This window comes from Amia ocellicauda, chromosome 1 (genome assembly GCF_036373705.1).
Source record: "Amia ocellicauda isolate fAmiCal2 chromosome 1, fAmiCal2.hap1, whole genome shotgun sequence".
NCBI lineage: Eukaryota > Metazoa > Chordata > Actinopteri > Amiiformes > Amiidae > Amia > Amia ocellicauda.
This window is the reverse complement of record NC_089850.1, coordinates 39,459,528-39,477,131: the sequence shown is the minus strand read 5'-3', so window position 1 is coordinate 39,477,131 and position 17,604 is coordinate 39,459,528. Positions and strand designations below refer to the sequence as shown.

Genomic DNA, 17,604 nt, shown 5'->3' with positions numbered 1-17,604 from the left:
CTTCTACTTATATTCAAGACAATTAAAGACACATTAGTGGTGAGCCACGACCAAGAGTGAATTCCCGAAATATGCGTGAATCATGCCCTCCTCCAGTTTTCATTCTCTGCCTTTTTTCTGTTTGCTGTGAACACATGAATATACTATTAAGTGTATCATACACACCACATCTGTACCAAGCAGCTTGGTGAGAAGGTGACAACAGTTGGTGGAATTATTCGCAAATGGAAGAAACACAAAATAACTGTCAGTCTCCCTCGGTCTGGGGCTCCATGCAAGATCTCTCCTCGTGGAGTTTCAATGATCATGAGAACGGTGAGGAATCAGCCCAGAACTACACAGGAGGATCTTGTTAATGATCTCAAGGCAGCTGGGACCATAGTCACCAAGAAAACAATTGGTAACACACTACGCCGTGAAGGACTGAAATCCTGCAGCGCCCGCAAGGTCCCCCTGCTCAAAAAAGCACATGTACAGGCCCGTCTGAAGTTTGCCAATGAACATCTGAATGATTCAGAGGAGAACTGGGTGAAAGTGTTGCGGTCAGATGAGACCAAAATCGAGCTCTTTGGCATCAACTCAACTTGCCGTGTTTGGAGGAGGAGGAATGACCCCAAGAACACCATCCCCACCGTCAAACATGGAGGTGGAAACATTATGCTTTGGGGGTGTTTTTCTGCTAAGGGGACAGGACAACTGCACCGCATCAAAGGGACGATGGACGGGGGCCATGTACTGTCAAATCTTGGGTGAGAACCTCCTTCCCTCAGCCAGGGCATTGAAAATGGGTCGTGGATGGGTATTCCAGCATGACAATGACCCAAAACACACAGCCAAGGCAACAAAGGAGTACAATTAAAAAACAAAAAAGAAAATGGGGGGAAAAGTAGACGAGAGTATTCAAGTAAAATATTGTTCTTCACTGAAATCAAATGACAAAAAAATAATTGTATTCTTCTGCATATGAAATAATTATAAACAGAGATACTCTGGCCCCTTGATTTATTACCTGTGATTGTCTGCATACCTTGCCACGCCTTCCTTGTGTCATTACCCAGCTGGCACAGTTAGTTGGAATAACATACATACATTTTGCATTTACAGTAAAATTAACAATAAAAACAAAATAAAAAGATGTAATTTAGTTAGGCCAGTGGTTCTCAACCCTGATCCTAGAGGTCCCCTTACCTATTCTGTTTCTTGTTCCAATTGAGGAGTCAATTACTTAATTGAAATAATAATTTGCCTAATCTGAGCATTGCAATCATTTTAAACAGGGGGTTTCAAGTTAAGCATAATATGTTATAAGAAACTTGAAACATTTTATAAGATATAGGCCTACAATTTAAAAACTCAAATGTATGTAAATTATTACTCCAAAGAAAGTGTTCAATTAAATAACAATGAAAGCTCAGAAATCAGAAATCTGACTCTGAAGAAACAATATACCCAAAATCATTATCATTATTACTGTCATATCCTGATACTTTCTCCACATCACTCAGATTATCAAGATTTCGATCTGCATGAACATCACTTCTGTTTCTGAGGACTACAACTGTCTTGTTCCTCATTGCTGCTACTGACTTCAGCATGACATTTTCTTCCTCATATATGCAATTTTTCAGTTTCAGATGGGGGGACACCGCAAATATGGTCAGCGATAAACACATTTGAAACTACACCAGCTGACCTATTCATGATTACATATTCTTGTCGCAAATTAATTAATATAACACAATACAACCTGCAAGACCTGGAGCCAGTTGCATTAAAGACATATCAAGACTTAACTCCCAAGCAGGATTTAAAATCCACTCACTTCAAAATGACATTTCCCATCATGCTTTAACTAGAATGTAGTTTTGGAGTGAATGGATTTCAAATCCTGCTTGGGAGTTAAGTATGCAACTGGCTAATAGTTGGTTATCCCGTTTATCAAAAGGATACATAAATGCATAGAAAGAAACAAATCCTTTATTAATATCATGATTATATATATATTCTTTAACGGACAGTTTTATTATATTCTTCAGCTTTTGAGAAAAAAATGTCCACCAGACAATGTGAAACTGGAGATTTGTAACACAACAACAGAATATGCTACAATTATGGGATCAGGATTACAGGATTAGGATCAGGATTATAGGGTCAGGATTACAAATAATTAGTCTATGCATGCCGTGAATATTGTTATTGTTATCATCTTTAACTTTGGACTGAGCAATGTGACCAATAGCGGGATGCTATTTATTGTGAAGAGATGGGATAAAAGTAATGCTTAGAAGGTATATGGGGACTTTTTCTGACTGTTATTTGTGTTTGGGGTTGGCTTGAGTGTAGAGGCTTAAGTAGAGGATTAAGTCGAACACAAAAACCGATGAGGAAAAACTCATGTACAATAAACGTGACGTCACTGTCTAGCGTGTATGGCAATTAGGCGCTCTTCAATCAGATGCGTGTGACGTCACAGAGAGCAACCGGACGCGTCAGGTGCAGCAAGCTACAGCATACGCAGACGCGGCCAGCTCCTCTAGTGTAGCAGTCTTTGTATGTCTGAGCGAAGAAGTACAAAGAGAGATTTACAAGAAATAGGTTGGTGTTTCCCTCCAAAAGTCTAGGTATAGGATCTTATACGAATGCATTACAGACAAAATGACGATATGAAACATGTGGACGGACTGAGTTATTTTGGGTTGCTATTATTAAGTTTATTGTTATGCAAAATAACGTAATTTGAACGATCTACATATTTATCGTAAAACATTTGTGACTGGGTTTAAACCTAAACAAAACAAAACAACATATAAATCACTAAGGGAATCGCCGCTGCTCGGCTCCGCGGCGTCTCTCCATGAATCGCTGTGAACTGTTTGACTCAGACTCAAAATGCACAGGCGCTTCTCTTATTTTAACGTTTATAGCAAAAATACCCCTGAGGTTTGGCTTAAAATACCTGTCAATGTGTAATATAGATAAACACGACATTATCATGTAAGTGTCTGCTTGGTGCTGTTTGATTTACCTCTTGAAAATATGGACTATATGGAATACATGTATTTTATTTTTTTATTTATTTTTTATTTCTATTTGATAGTTTCTCTAGCATCGATATCCCCATTTGAGAGAAACACTGTACTTTAAATTGATATGCAGTTTATTTGTCAAATCAGACTACTAGTAGTAGGAAAATTCCCTTAAAGAAGGCGAACGACCGACATGTTCGGTGGCGCCTGGCGGAACAATTGCTTAGTAACACCAGAAACACGACCCACACAAGGGCCGGTTTAATGTTACTGATAGGAGGTGGTGGAAACCCAACATGAAGAACAAGATAATGTTTTAAATGTTTAAATGTATTTACTTGTACATATTTTGGATTTGAGTCTTGATTTATAACATATGTTTGATCTTTCAAGTTTAAATAGGCTACAGCGAATTCAACGAAATTTGATACATTCTGGCATTTGATCGGAATGCAGAAAAACCAAAAAGTTTTAAGTGTTGTATTTTATCTGTACCAATACCTTCAATTGTAATTTTAATTTAAATAACATTGGGAATATTGTTTGTCAAATCAAATGCATTAGTCGATAATGTGACTTAAGCAAGAGTAACTGTTAACCAGGGGATTTAAGACTTACAATAACTGGAAACATAAACACAGCCCAAGTAAATAAAGTTTACATTTTCCATTATATTTGATAGAGTGTACATAGGGCATTGTGTTAGCAGTTAAGGCAAAAAAATAAATAAACATTGAACTGCATTTTATGTATTTGACAGCTGTCCTGTGGGTGAAGATGTTTAACGATGCTGACTACACTGAGATTATGTGCTTCATCAGCTGCCAATCAGCTGTTTAGACCTATTAATGCAGCATCACAGCTGGTGAGATCGACTGGCGCGGCAGCACAGCCGGTCAGATGGGCTGGGGAAGCAGCACAGCCGTTCAGGCGGACTGGCACAGCATCACAGCCCTTCAGACTGATTGGCGCTGCATCACAGCTGGTGAGACCGAATGGCGCAGCAGCACAGCCGGTCAGATGGGCTGGGGAAGCAGCACAGCCGTTCAGGCGGACTGGCACAGCATCACAGCCGTTCAGACTGATTGGCGCGGCATCACAGCTGGTGAGAACGAATGGTGCAGCAGCACAGCCGGTCAGATGGGCTGGGGAAGCAGCACAGCCATTCAGGCGGACTGGCACAGCATCACAGCCGTTCAGACTGATTGGCGCGGCATCACAGCTGGTGAGAACGAATGGCGCAGCAGCACAGCTGTTGAGACCGACTGGCGCAGCAGCACAGATGGTGAGACCGACTGACACAGCAGCACAGCTGGTTAGACCGACTGGCGCAGCAGCACAGCGGTTGAGACCGACTGGCGCAGCAGCACAGCTGTTGAGAATGACTGGCGCAGCAGCACAGCTGGGCAGACCATTTGGTGCAGCAGCCCAGCTGTTCAGACAGATTCGTGCAGCACAGCTGTATCCGGTCAGCCACGCCAGACTCTTCCGGACAGCGACCTGCTCACAGGGGGCCGAGCTGCACCCACAGTGGGTAGCCTTGGCAAAGAAGCAGCTCAAAGGCAAAGACCCCGAGGATCTCATATGGCACACGCCTGAAGGCATTCAGATCAAGCCGGCGTACACTCGGGAAGACTCCGAAAATGTCCCGAATGAACTACCAGGCGTGCATCCTTACACCAGAGGTCCCTACCCCACCATGTATACCTACAGACCATGGACCATCAGACAGTATGCCGGCTTCAGCACTGTGGAGGAAAGTAATAAATTCTACAGAGACAACATCAAAGGTACATGCTTTGAATTGGTGTGTAGATATACTCCACAATAGCAGCTGGTTACTAATCAAAGCCCTTCACAGAGGAGTCTCAGGTTGATTTGAAAAGAAATGCAATAACGGAAATTCTCATTGTATGACTAAATACATTCAAAAGAAGTTGAACAAAAAAGTTTTGATCTCAACCCTCTTTAGTATTGACAAAAACACAGTTTCTGAAACTCAGACATTCTCTATTTGCATGACAAAACATCTGACCCCTTTTTATTTCAAGTTTTGATGCAGCTTCCTAATAACAACAAACTAGTTAGATCTCAATATGAAAAGGAATTGAAATAGAGCATTGTACATATATATATATTTAAATGCCAGTTCGTAGTGTTGGCTTAGTGAGATAATGATGTGAAACACTGTCATACAGGGAGGATTTCTACTTGTGCACTAACAAGGCATTTGAATTTATAATCCAAAAGCACGTTGACTAATGTTGAAGAACAATCAGTCTTCAATCAGGTTGGAATATTTCTTGCAATGCCTTTATTACACGTGATGTGGAGAACAACAGTGAATCAAGAAGAGTCCAGAGTTGTTCTGCCTTCATTTTAAAAGTCAGAGGCTTTTATACACAAAATCAAAGATCTGGTTATAATCAGAAAGTCATTACTGTTATCTTAGAAAGTTAGCTAAGCAGAATATATATCATTAGAGGACAGAGTTCATAGGTCAACACATGGAATAGGGAGCAGGCACTTAAATCATACTGTTTGACATTGTCTCCAAGATTCTCATCGTAAATAACAAACAGAAATCAAGCTACCTTCTGGCCTGACCTTCTAGCTTGACTTTATCTTTCTTAAGTATACAAGAGAGAAAAACAGGTATGAGAGAGAATTTCTAACTTTCCTTCCACACTCCCCCATTTTGTCCCATGAAGGACACTAATAAAAGTCACAATTTTACAGCTGGGCAGCAAGGCTTATCAGTGGCTTTCGACTTGCCCACTCATCGAGGCTACGACTCTGACAACCCCCGTGTACGTGGCGATGTGGGCATGGCTGGTGTTGCTATTGACACCGTGGAAGACATGAAGATGCTGTTCGACGGGATCCCTTTGGAGAAGATGTCTGTTTCCATGACAATGAATGGAGCTGTGATTCCCATCCTGGCCATGTTTATCGTGACTGGAGAGGAGCAGGGCGTCCCTCTGGAGAAACTGACAGGGACCATCCAGAACGACATCCTGAAAGAGTTCATGGTCCGAAACACATACATCTTCCCACCTGAGCCCTCCATGCATGCCATTGCTGACATATTTGCGTATACTTCGAAGGTAATTATGTGTTCAGCTTTTCAGCCTCTTTGAAACTTTTGATAAAAGTTATTTTCCACTACTTACAGTTGTAATTTGATCCAAACAATTCAGGTAGACTAGCATTGTTTTGTTTTTATCCAGAATTAAATCTTGATTCTGTACAAAATGCATATAGAACTGCTCAGATGGTGTTTTTTTCTGAGGGGTACAGAACAAAGGTAATGCAATAAATATAATCGTACCACTGTGAGTAGTGTGGAAAAATTAAGCAAAAGGTGGTATTGGTGTTTGTGATGCAATTATGATACATTTTCACAAAAATCTGAATCTGATAATAGAAAAATACTTGAATTAATTTAATTTATTTTCTATCTGAAACAGCACATGCCCAAATTTAACTCAATTTCTATCAGTGGGTACCACTTACAAGAAGCTGGAGCTGATGCCATCCTTGAACTGGCTTACACCTTGGCCAATGGTTTGGAATACTGCAGGACTGGTCTGAAGGCGGGCTTAAGCATTGATGAATTTGCTCCCAGGTAAGATGGGTGGGAAGCTCTGGCAGAAAGCAGAGCAGTTTATTTCTTACTTATAAACACAAACACACACACACACACACATATATAATACATGATTTTAATATTAGGGGTACAAATTGTAATTCACACAAAAAAGTAAATAACAGGAGAAATAAAAAACCTTTTGATATTTATTTAATGAATTTCCTGATCAGATTAAAATAAGCTAATATCAAAACAGTCAGGGTAAGTATGGGTAAGTTAATTTTTTTTTTTCTTTTCAGTACCTTGATTGAAGTGAATGTAACTTAATTCTGGGATGTATAGAGGTGCACACAAAAGCACCTTGTACACAAAACTGATGGGAATGCTTTTCTTTTACAGGCTGTCTTTCTTCTGGGGCATCGGAATGAACTTCTACATGGAAATCGCCAAGATGAGAGCTGGACGGCGACTGTGGGCTAATTTAATTAAAGAAAAGTTCCAGCCCAGCAACCCAAAGTCTCTCCTGCTGAGAGCACATTGCCAGACGTCAGGATGGTCTTTAACACAACAGGTGAATGAACTGGATGCTCTTTTGTAGTTAATCAATGTGCATATAAAGCACATCATATACAAAAAGCACTAATAAACTTAATTTGCTTTCTCTTACTAATATTATTGACCTGAATATTGCTTTGTCACAAATATCAATTAATTATGTGCTACTTTGTATAATTATTAGCAATGGTGTAAGTAGTATTACATATATTATTTAAAAGGGAAATATTTACTTTATTTGATTGCTGATTTCCCGGTGGTTTTTCTCTTTCCAGGATCCGTACAACAACATAATTCGCACAGTGATTGAAGGCATGGCGGCAGTATTCGGAGGCACGCAGTCCCTGCACACCAACTCGTTCGACGAGGCTTTGGGTCTGCCCACAGTCAAGAGCGCCCGCATCGCCCGCAACACCCAGATCATCATCCAGGAGGAGTCTGGCATCCCCAAAGTGGCTGACCCATGGGGGGGGTCCTACATGATGGAGTCTCTCACTAACGATGTCTACAACGCTGCTCTCAAAGTAAGGTCTGCAACCTGACTGCGTGTATTCAGGCGGGCCCTGGTTAACAGTCATCGTATTTTAGCCCTCTGCTTTTTAACACTAAAGCAAAATCCATAGATATATATGCAGTTAGTGTGTATATATAGTCATGTGTCTTCCGGAAATAATTTAACAAATGCAATGTTGAACTTTCTATTCATATAGCTTAGACCTTTACAAATTTAGTTTTTACTTCTCCTCAGTGAACGCTATAGTTTTTAAACTAATTGGGAAAACAATATGTCATCTCAAAATAAAGCTGTTAGACAATGAACTCACATAGCCTGTGGGCCTGAATGGCTTCTTCCCTGCAGTTCATCAACGAGATTGAAGAAATGGGAGGCATGGCACAGGCGGTGGCCGAGGGAATCCCCAAACTGCGCATCGAAGAGTGTGCCGCCCGCAGACAGGCTCGCATCGACTCAGGTACGGCAGACTGCCTGTCGCTCTGTCACTCACTGCCATGGCTGCCAGCCAGCCCTCCCCTCAGACGTTCATTCCTGCACTGTTGTTTTCACATTCTTCGCAAATCATATAAAATCATCAAATAATTTATAGACAAAAAAAGTAATGACATTATATGTTAATGTAATAACACATCATCAGATTAAATTCCAGTCATAGGTATTCTAAAAGAAATTAACAATAGTAAATGTTGGGTGCATAGGTCTAGATTGTCTTATTTATAAGACAAGTTTACTACATTCACAGGTTTCCTCTGAATCACTGGATTGCATCCAGGCATCACTGAATTTATGAAATTTTCCTGAGACTGTAAACACCAATACAATTATTAATCTTGACTGAAGGCAGTAATGGTTTGTATGCCTACTTATCCCACATGTCGACAGAATAATTTGTTAGCCATCTATAATTATTTGTACAGCTCCACTGCATATGTCACACTTATAGTTTTTACAACTGGTAAATGTAAATTCTGGGTTGAACACATATGTCAGCATTATGTGGCAAGCTTGGCATTAATAAAACTGTATGTGATTTAATGGGACAGTTCTGCCAATATAAACTGCTCCTATAAATGTCCTTGTGTTAATATGTTTCACAGTGAAATCTACCTTGTGACATATATCTGAGTTTGGCTGAAAAGGCAGTATTTCATAAGACAAATATTATGCACTCAGATTTACTATAGTTTGCTTTTTGCTGGATCAGGATATACCTCTTGTTATTGAACCCCTGGTCTTAAACTTCAAGAGATTTCAGTATTTTTCCAGCTATGTTTTGCAGTTTATCTGAACTCCCCCAGGCCGCTGTCACTTGCTTTACTGCCCACCTGATGTTTCTGCAGACCCTCGCCCTCAAAGTCGATCTCTCGAGTGTTTTGTTTTTCCCTCTCCATGTTATTTAAATATATGTATTTAAAAGTATTATCTACATGCTCCAAAAACCTTAACTAGTACAAAATCTATTCCTGATTTTCCACTGTAATATTTATTAAATTAATAGCCACTGCTCACATGTTACATCTGAAAGACAGCATAGACTGTGTTTTACTTATCACAGTTCATGGTTCAATCGGTTACTCTCTTTACCTCCAGGTTCAGAAGTCATTGTAGGGGTAAACAAATACCGTCTGGAGAAAGAAGAATCAGTCGATGTCCTGTCAATCGACAACACTGCTGTGCGCAACAAGCAAATTGAAAAACTGAAGAAGGTAAGAATAATTAGATACTTAATAAAGCACACTAGACATATTTCAATTAATGTATATATTATACAGTGCCTTGCAAAAGTATTCAGATCCTCAAAACAGTTTTCACATTTTATTGCTTTAAAGCTTGCAGTCATGACACTTAGAAGTAGGAATTTGTGTTATATACACATCCAGATCAACAGATTCAAAGCAAAAGAGAGAGAGAGAGAATTAATATGAAAGAAAAATGGAAAAGTCAGAATTGCATAAGTATTCAAACCCTTTGCTGTGTGCAAACTAGAATTAATGTACACAAAATGACCATAATGAGCCACACAATTAGTGGCATGCCCTCTGTCTGTGTGCAATAGTAGAGGTTCTAATGATTTCTGACTAAAAACACCTGTCTCTGCGAGGTTCCTTGGTCCGGTATTGAATTTTAAGCAAAGACTCAACAGTGAAGACCAAAGAGCTTTCAAAGCAGGCCGGGGATAAAGTAATTGGAAAGCACAGGTCTGGAGAATGGGTACAAAAAATATTGAAGTCTCGGAATAGGCCTGTGAGCTACTCAATCATCAAGATTTGGATGGTGCATTGTACCACCCAGACACTGTCTTGATCAGATCAGGCCGTCCCTCCAAACTGAGTAACCAGGCAAAGAGGAAACTGGTGAGGGATGCCACTTTGAGGCCAGCGACAACTTTGACAGACCTGTAGAGTTGAATGGCTGAGATGGGAGACAATGTGCATTAGTAAACAATATCCAGAACTTCACAAAACTAGCCTGTATGGTAGAGTTGCAAGATGGAAGCCATGACAATCATTACATTTGGTGCAGACCCAACACTGCACATCTCCCAGTCAACACCATCCCTACAGTCAAACAGGGTGGTGGCAGCATCATGCTATTGGGGATACCCCTTCTCAGCAGCAGGGACAGACTGGGATAAAAAAACTGACCTGACTTTGAATCACTTTGTGGTCCTGGGGGTGGGGGTTCAGTCTGCTAAAGACTCAACACTGGGATGAAAATCCACCTGTCAGTGGGATAGTGACCAAAGCACAAGACTAAAACAACACTGGAGTGGCTAAAGAGCAAGACAGTGAATGTCCTTAAATGGCCTATAAAAATTGGCAAAAATTGCAGCAAGGTGGTGTGCAAAGTTGGTAGATACTTACAAAAGAATACTCATGGCTCTAATTGCTACCAAAGGTGGATCCACCAAATATTGAGTACTTATGCATTCAAAATATTTCATTGTTTTCTTTATTTCTTGTTGACTTTTACTGTAACTCATCTTTCCCTGGAAGACTTCAGTTTGAGCATTTACATTTTGGGAAAAAAAAAGTTTAAATAAATGTGAATGCATATTTCTGTAATTTCACAAAAAATGAGAGCATTGGTAGGATTCACCTTAACTTCCTCCTTAAAAACAAAAGTGCAAAATTGCACATGCTCCGCCCACCGTTCTATTGTAAATATGTGTTGGTTTGAAGCTCAGCTCCGTCTCCTTCACTGCCTCCTACAGGTTCGAGCGAGCAGAAACAATGAGGCTGCACAGAAGTGCCTGTCTGCGATTGGGGAGTGTGCCAAGGCCAGACAGGGTAATCTGCTGGAGCTGGCAGTGGAGGCGGCCAGGGCAAGGTTGGTGAAGAGTGTAGTTCTATCTGTGCTATTTTATACCACATATTTATTTCTTCTTCTTCCTGAACTGCAAAGCTGATTTAAGTGAACAGATTTTCAGTTTGTTTTTACTGTAGGTGGCAAAGGTTACAGGCCCATTGCATTTCGTGTTTTTAACTGTAAATAGGAAGAGAACCATGTCTTGAAGCTGTATTACAATTTTCAAGGTAATGACTTATTTCAACATGACTGTCATTAATCTGCTTTTGTTCACATCATTATTGAAGGATTGGTGTGTTTATAGGAATGTCCCCATGTATTCCCTTCTACATGTGGAGTATTTTGATCCATTATTAATGGTGCAAATCTGTGAATCACATTAATAATAATTAAAACTGAATTTTAAATATCTAATGTATTTGTTATACATTTGACATGGGCTATTAAAAAATAATATTAATGAGTTTTAACAATTTAAAAATAAAATAGATAATTGCATATGCATGGTCAATTAAGATTTTCTTTTTTTTTAAATAAACCTTTTGCCATCCACTGCATTCAAGTCTGACTGTTCTCCTATTAGAGGGTTAAAAGGCAACATGTATGTGAATATATGAGAAAACATCACAATGTTTTAATATGTAATTTTATCTTGCTATTAAAATGAAGCTTCGAAATGTTTTTCTGCTTTTGATCTTCTGAATCCACCTATACGATTACTCAGCTTTAGTAATGTCCTTTTGTAAATTTGCTAAAGCTATTCATATGTCTATCCTGATTGAGGAATGACTGGAATAAGCTTAATTTTAAAGTCTTATTAAATGGCTGCTTTGAGAAAAATTCCATTCTGCAAAAGTTGTCCACAGGGCATGAGCTAAATTCTGAGAACAGAAAGGGTGATGTCAGGATTCATGAACCCATACAAGTAAAGGGATTGTAACAAGGCGACATAGATGTTTGAAAAGTATTAATTTAAATTTAATGTCCGTCTAGTCCATTAGGTTTTGGAATATTGATTTATATCAATAAAGGAAATTATCTTAAAATTGCAGACATATATAGCATCAAAATACCATGTAACTGATGTAATATATTTTAAATGCATTCAAGCAACACTTGACAAGCACTATTGGTGGCTGAAAATCATGCAAATCTTTAGTTCTAATATTAAACGATTTCTGTGTTTTTTATATGTATATTTTATAAATGTATCACAGATTTAAATCTTAATTTTCCTAATCAAAAATACAACACATTTATTAAAAAGTTTGTGCAACCGTGTATACAATTGCATAAATCAGCAGAAGACAGTTACTGTGTAAGCTGACGATGAAGGCATTGGCGGCTCTACTAAGCAATGACAACTAAGAATTGCCACAAGCAGAAGTATGTGCAGAATTAGTGCAGAATTTATTGTTGACATGTTTCTGTCGGCGAGTTGGGTGATTGATTTGTACATAACACTGTTTTAAATTGTTTTGCCTTCAGATGCTCAGTTGGAGAGATCACTGATGCAATGAAGGCAGTGTTTGGTGAGCACAAAGCCAGTACCCGAATGGTGAGTGGAGCTTACCGCAGTGAGTTTGGAGAGAACCAGGAAATCATTGAAGCTCACAACAGGTAAGGGGTATGAGAGAAAAGGGTCAGAAGTTAATACCAAACACTGGCATTCCAATGGCAAGTTCTTTTTTGCACTTAATGGCTAAATCAAGAACTAAACAAATGCACATGTGATCGGTCTAGCATAGGATAACACTTAAATTGAAAGGGAATACAAAAGTCCCGACTGCTGTAATCCACATGTCTCAAAACACGATTCTTTATAGCTAATATTTAGGTTTCTTTGTTCCCCCATATGAAAACCACAAAATGGCATTTTCGTCCCCTTGACCTGCCCTCTCACTACTACAGGGATAAGTGTTAACTAATCTGGGAGGCCTGGGAACAAATAACAATACGTAGGGATGGTGTATGAGTCAAAAGATAGCCATTTCTAAAACTAATAACATTACAATTGGACTTGGTGATTCCACTTCAAAGTGTTTCTTTAAACAGACTGATGTGTAGTTTACATGGAAAATGTGAGGCCTCCAGTATCACAAGAACGTGAATGGGAGGAATGTGTACATTTGCTAACAGGCTGGTCTGTCTAACAGGCTTGAGTGTCTAGTCACTTTGAAAACTGAAAAATAATGTTTAACATATAGCAACCCTGTGTCAGATAATTCTTTGTCTAACCAGAGGGAGGTTTAAAAGGGCTGGACCCAATCTAAACTTTGACCACCAGCGAATCTCAAGGTACAAACCTGTAGCCTAATGAGTTTTAATGTATTATTAGAAGCCACTTTCTACTACTTCTAAATCATAATGCGATGGGGTACAAGTTTGTAATTAACATTTTGCAGGTAGGTCAGAGTTTTGATTTGGTCTGGCCCTAGATATTCTTTATAGTAAACTTTGCGAATAATTGTAGAAATCATAGCCTGTTTAATTCACCCACTGGTCATATGATTTTATTATGTAGCTTTTTTGTTGTTGTTTTGTAGCTGTGATTTAAGCTGCACTGCCATGAGAGTACAAAAATACAAAAAAGGCAAATCAATTAGGAAGGGATATTTTCCTGCTCCAGAGCCTGATCTGTTGATTATTAAGAATCTCATCTTGTTTACAGGGTAATCCAGTTCAAAAAGCATGAGGGACGAAATCCCAGGCTGTTAGTTGCCAAAATGGGACAAGATGGACATGATAGAGGAGCCAAAGTGATTGCTACTGGCTTTGCTGATTTAGGATTCGATGTAGATATCGGACCTCTGTTCCAGGTACGTTTGTTTGGGCTACTCATGACTTTTTTGAGTGGAGTTTCAGTGTTAGCATATAGATGTAAAATGTGCTGCCTCCATCTTCTGGAAGTTTGGATTTCCGAAAGGCTTGTGTAAATTCATGAGGTCACTCTTAACAATTAACACCTGCTTTCACAGCACTTGAAGTTAACATAAGATGTGTTTATTCCTGTACATGACCAACAGTGATTAGGTGCCATGACAACAGACCTTTTAACAAATTCAAATATTTATTCAGTGATTTGAAAGACATGACAATATTCCTTATTACAGCATGATTTGACACTGGCATTATACTGGGTGATATGTATTATTTTGCTTGCTGTTGTATTTGTATAATTATTGATAAAGACTTTTGAGATTTTGGGAATAACCTTTTGACTTGCCTGTATGATAATCCTGACGGAATAATTATATTTAACCTCTTGGCTTTTTTTACCAGTAGCATATTAAGAATGGTGAGGAATTTCAATGTTGTCCTTTTTAATGCAATGCCGACAACAATCAGCAGCAAACTGGAAACTAGTTTTGTGTAACTATATCTGCTGATATATTGTGATATAATAAAAGTAGAATGGAAGGGTATAAAAGCAGAGATGTATAAATGTGTACCTTTCTTTCTAAACGCGTGCTGTTTTGGAAGACACTGTTTATTGCTAGATACATACAGAAATAATGTGGCTGATATTTAATAACAATGAATAGCTGCTTTCCATAAAATAGGATAGTTATTCTGTTTTGAATGGAAACATTGTAAAAACAGGGAAGAATATCATTCTTCATTCTGCGTGCACAGGACAGTGTCTGTCACAGCTTGTGCTTTTGAAGAGGTTAGTGAAGGAGAAACGATGCTAAGAATGAATGAGCCTGCTCCATGTTTTGCAGACCCCTCTGGAGGTAGCCCAGCAAGCTGTGGATGCTGATGTTCACTGTGTGGGGGTCAGCACCCTGGCAGCCGGCCACAAAACTCTGGTTCCAGAACTCATCAAAGAGCTGAGGAACCTGAATCGCCCCGATATCCTTGTCATCTGTGGTGGAGTCATTCCTCCCCAGGTAAATTTTATTAATATTATAAATAACTGAACTGTCACAGAGCAGCATTTCAAACATTCCTATACCTCTCACATCTTGTGTGTTAAAATGCCATCCCATTCATAGAATAATCAGGGTTTAAGATAAAGAAAAAAATATAACAGCCTAACTGCTGGACAGTCACCACAGAAAAATAAAAATGCTTTAGTGTCTAGTTTAAAACCCCCTTCTTTGACAGTCCCATTAATTATACGTATATTATTTAAGCGTTTCCTCATTAGTTCAATTTTAAACTGGGTACACATAATTAATGTGGCCTCAGTTAAAATTAAAATCAGATATATTGATTACAGTAAAAGGGATTTCCTGAAATAATAAATACGTACACCATGCCAGAATTTTACATCACTTCCAGAACTATTTATCTAGATTTACTTAAAAATGAATTTACTTAAAAAGCATTGTTTCTGTGGGAGACTTTACATTTTTTTTCCGTTATCAGTGTGGACTTTACCTACTCATACATTAATGTGATCAGTATTTTAATATGAAAAAGATAATAAGGAGATATAAGTAGTAATATATAGAACAGACAAACGGAGCAGGGCCCTTTAATTCCACACCAACAATAATTATGAAGCCTTTGATCAGAAACCATCCCTTTCCATTACATTGCATTGTCTCTCTTCTTTGTTGAAGTATTTAAGCTTACATTAATCTAGGCACCACTGTAAAAAAACTAAAGAAACAAGGTCTATAGAAGGCTTGTGGCTTTTCCATGCTTGTAATTAAAAACATGGGCTGTCTATTCATATATTTAATGAAAACAGGTTTTTATTGCTTCCTCATGCATTTTTTTATGCTGTGTTCTATCATTTTCTGGAAGTTCCATTCACTCGAAGTGATGGAGACGACTAACTGATTAATACATTTAATCTGATTCCTATGTTTTGTAATGTTGCTTCAATTGTACACTTCTAATACATTCACCAAGCTGTATGATTAAAGAGGCAGTAATTGACAATATATTACAGCATAAGATACAATTGTGTATGCAGTGCAGAGGTAACAATCCAGTCCCTATTAAGAATCAAATTTGGTGATGTAATGAACATGGAATAACTGTCTGTAACAGCATAGTTAGTGCTTTAATTAGAACATAAGAAAGTGTACAAACAACAGGAGGCCATTCAACCCATTGTATTCGTTTATAGGCTAGGAATGACATTTTCTGATTTTAGTTATTTAACATAGAAAAACAATTTCACCTATTTAAAGCCTGTTAAAATAATTTAGATTTTTTTCTTTTTTTAAGCATCAGTATAATCTTGTAAGAGGAAATTGTGATTTTTATTTTACTTTGCTACATACACAAATGTGCTTCATTATTTGTATTGTATTTGTGTACCACACACACACAGCTGGACAGTTAGGCTTGTGTCCTCTCCAATAGGAGAACTGTGTAACGGGTAATGCGACTCTGGTCGAGTGAATTAACTCGGGATACTATCTCCTAAGAATGTTGTGTATGTCTTTTCAAACCAGTATAGCACAACTTACAGACCTTAAGGCATATGGTATCATGTATGTCTACATCTGTGATATGCTAATAGTGATTTCAGACAGGCTTTCTCTTACGGAAGCTGCAGACCTTATTATAATGAATAACAGCTGATGGGCCACTTCACTGCAGCACTTTAAACTCACTTGACCTCAGGGTTAATTTTGGTGCTGAATTAAAAAAAAAATGCCCAGAGGTTATTTTTGTGGTCTGACACATTTCCTGTGAACCTTAGACTTGCGGTGTCAGAATCACCTGTTCTTTTTAGTTAGTTTAAAATAAAATGGTTTTGTATTTTTCCACAGGACTATGACTTCTTGTTCAAAGAGGGAGTCAGCAGTATCTTCGGTCCAGGAACTAGAATCCCACAAGCAGCTGTGGAGGTTATAAACAACATCGAGAAACACCTGGAGAAGAACCGATCAGCAATGTAAGCAGAAACGGAAAAGAGATGATATTTTTTATTTCCTTCATGTAGCATAAAATAACCATGTAGATAACTTGTCCTGCCATATGAATGTTCTGCAATATGTAATTTCTGTTCACATGGTAATTTAAAATCTTTATGGCTTAAAACTTAACTTTAATGTAATTTTGGATGTGATTCATCTCTTAAAAGGGTGAACAAATATTTTGCTTTTGATTTCACTGGCATTGGGCAAAAAATGTTCAAGTGCAAATATATGACTTTGTGGGGCATTTACTTTTTTTTAGCTTTAAAACATAATTGTACTGGCCTTTTGAATTCTTTTGAAATGTCGTATTCTTTTCTGTGCTGCCCAGATGACCTGCCGGCGGACTGGTGTGGACAGCCACAAGTGAGCAGGATGACCCACAACCAGGCTGAAGAGGAGGAGCTGCCGTCCCCAGAGTCATTCTCGGCACGTGCAAGGGCTGCTGAGGAGTAGCCAGTTCACCCATGCCCCCCAAAAAACATTTCAGGGGGCTGGGCCTCCTGCTCCTCCCTTCTGGACATGAGACGCCTTGGGGACGGCAGCACCAGCTCCTCCCCCTCTGACATCCCCTACCCCTAGTCCTCTAGAGGCTCAAAGTAGCGGCTTCTGGAACTGTGGGCTAAAGCATGCCGTGTGCGCACCTGGAAGCTGGGAGATGTAAGGCTGAAGCAAGTGAATGCCAGCTTCTGGGGAGTCGGAACAGTGTAGGATAAAGCAGCG

At 38.9% G+C, this 17,604-nt stretch overlaps 1 protein-coding gene across 2 annotated transcripts; it reads left to right on the top strand.

Moving 5' to 3' along the window:
• Positions 1 to 2,490: 2,490 nt before the first annotated feature.
• On the top strand, positions 2,491 to 17,604 carry LOC136749834 (methylmalonyl-CoA mutase, mitochondrial). Of its 2 annotated transcripts, none has more exons than XM_066704415.1 (14): positions 2,491 to 2,595; positions 3,787 to 4,816; positions 5,766 to 6,133; positions 6,497 to 6,654; positions 7,018 to 7,189; positions 7,449 to 7,697; positions 8,033 to 8,144; positions 9,278 to 9,393; positions 10,902 to 11,017; positions 12,485 to 12,616; positions 13,668 to 13,815; positions 14,722 to 14,889; positions 16,735 to 16,859; positions 17,213 to 17,604. In XM_066704415.1, the coding sequence occupies exons 2-14, from the start codon at positions 3,814 to 3,816 to the stop codon at positions 17,214 to 17,216; spliced, it is 2,871 nt and encodes a 956-aa protein (XP_066560512.1). In that variant the 5' UTR covers positions 2,491 to 2,595; positions 3,787 to 3,813; the 3' UTR covers positions 17,217 to 17,604. The 2 variants fall into 2 exon arrangements, with proteins under 2 accessions (XP_066560512.1, XP_066560521.1); XM_066704424.1 differs by having other exon boundaries at positions 2,527 to 2,621.

Coding starts and splice junctions, on each gene's coding strand:
- LOC136749834 (XM_066704415.1), top strand. CDS start 3,814: ATGCTGACTACACTGAGATTATGTGCTTCATCAGCTGCCAATCAGCTG. Junction 6,655..7,017: donor ATTGATGAATTTGCTCCCAG/GTAAGATGGGTG, acceptor TTTCTTTTACAG/GCTGTCTTTCTTCTGGGGCA. Junction 7,698..8,032: donor TCTACAACGCTGCTCTCAAA/GTAAGGTCTGCA, acceptor TCTTCCCTGCAG/TTCATCAACGAGATTGAAGA.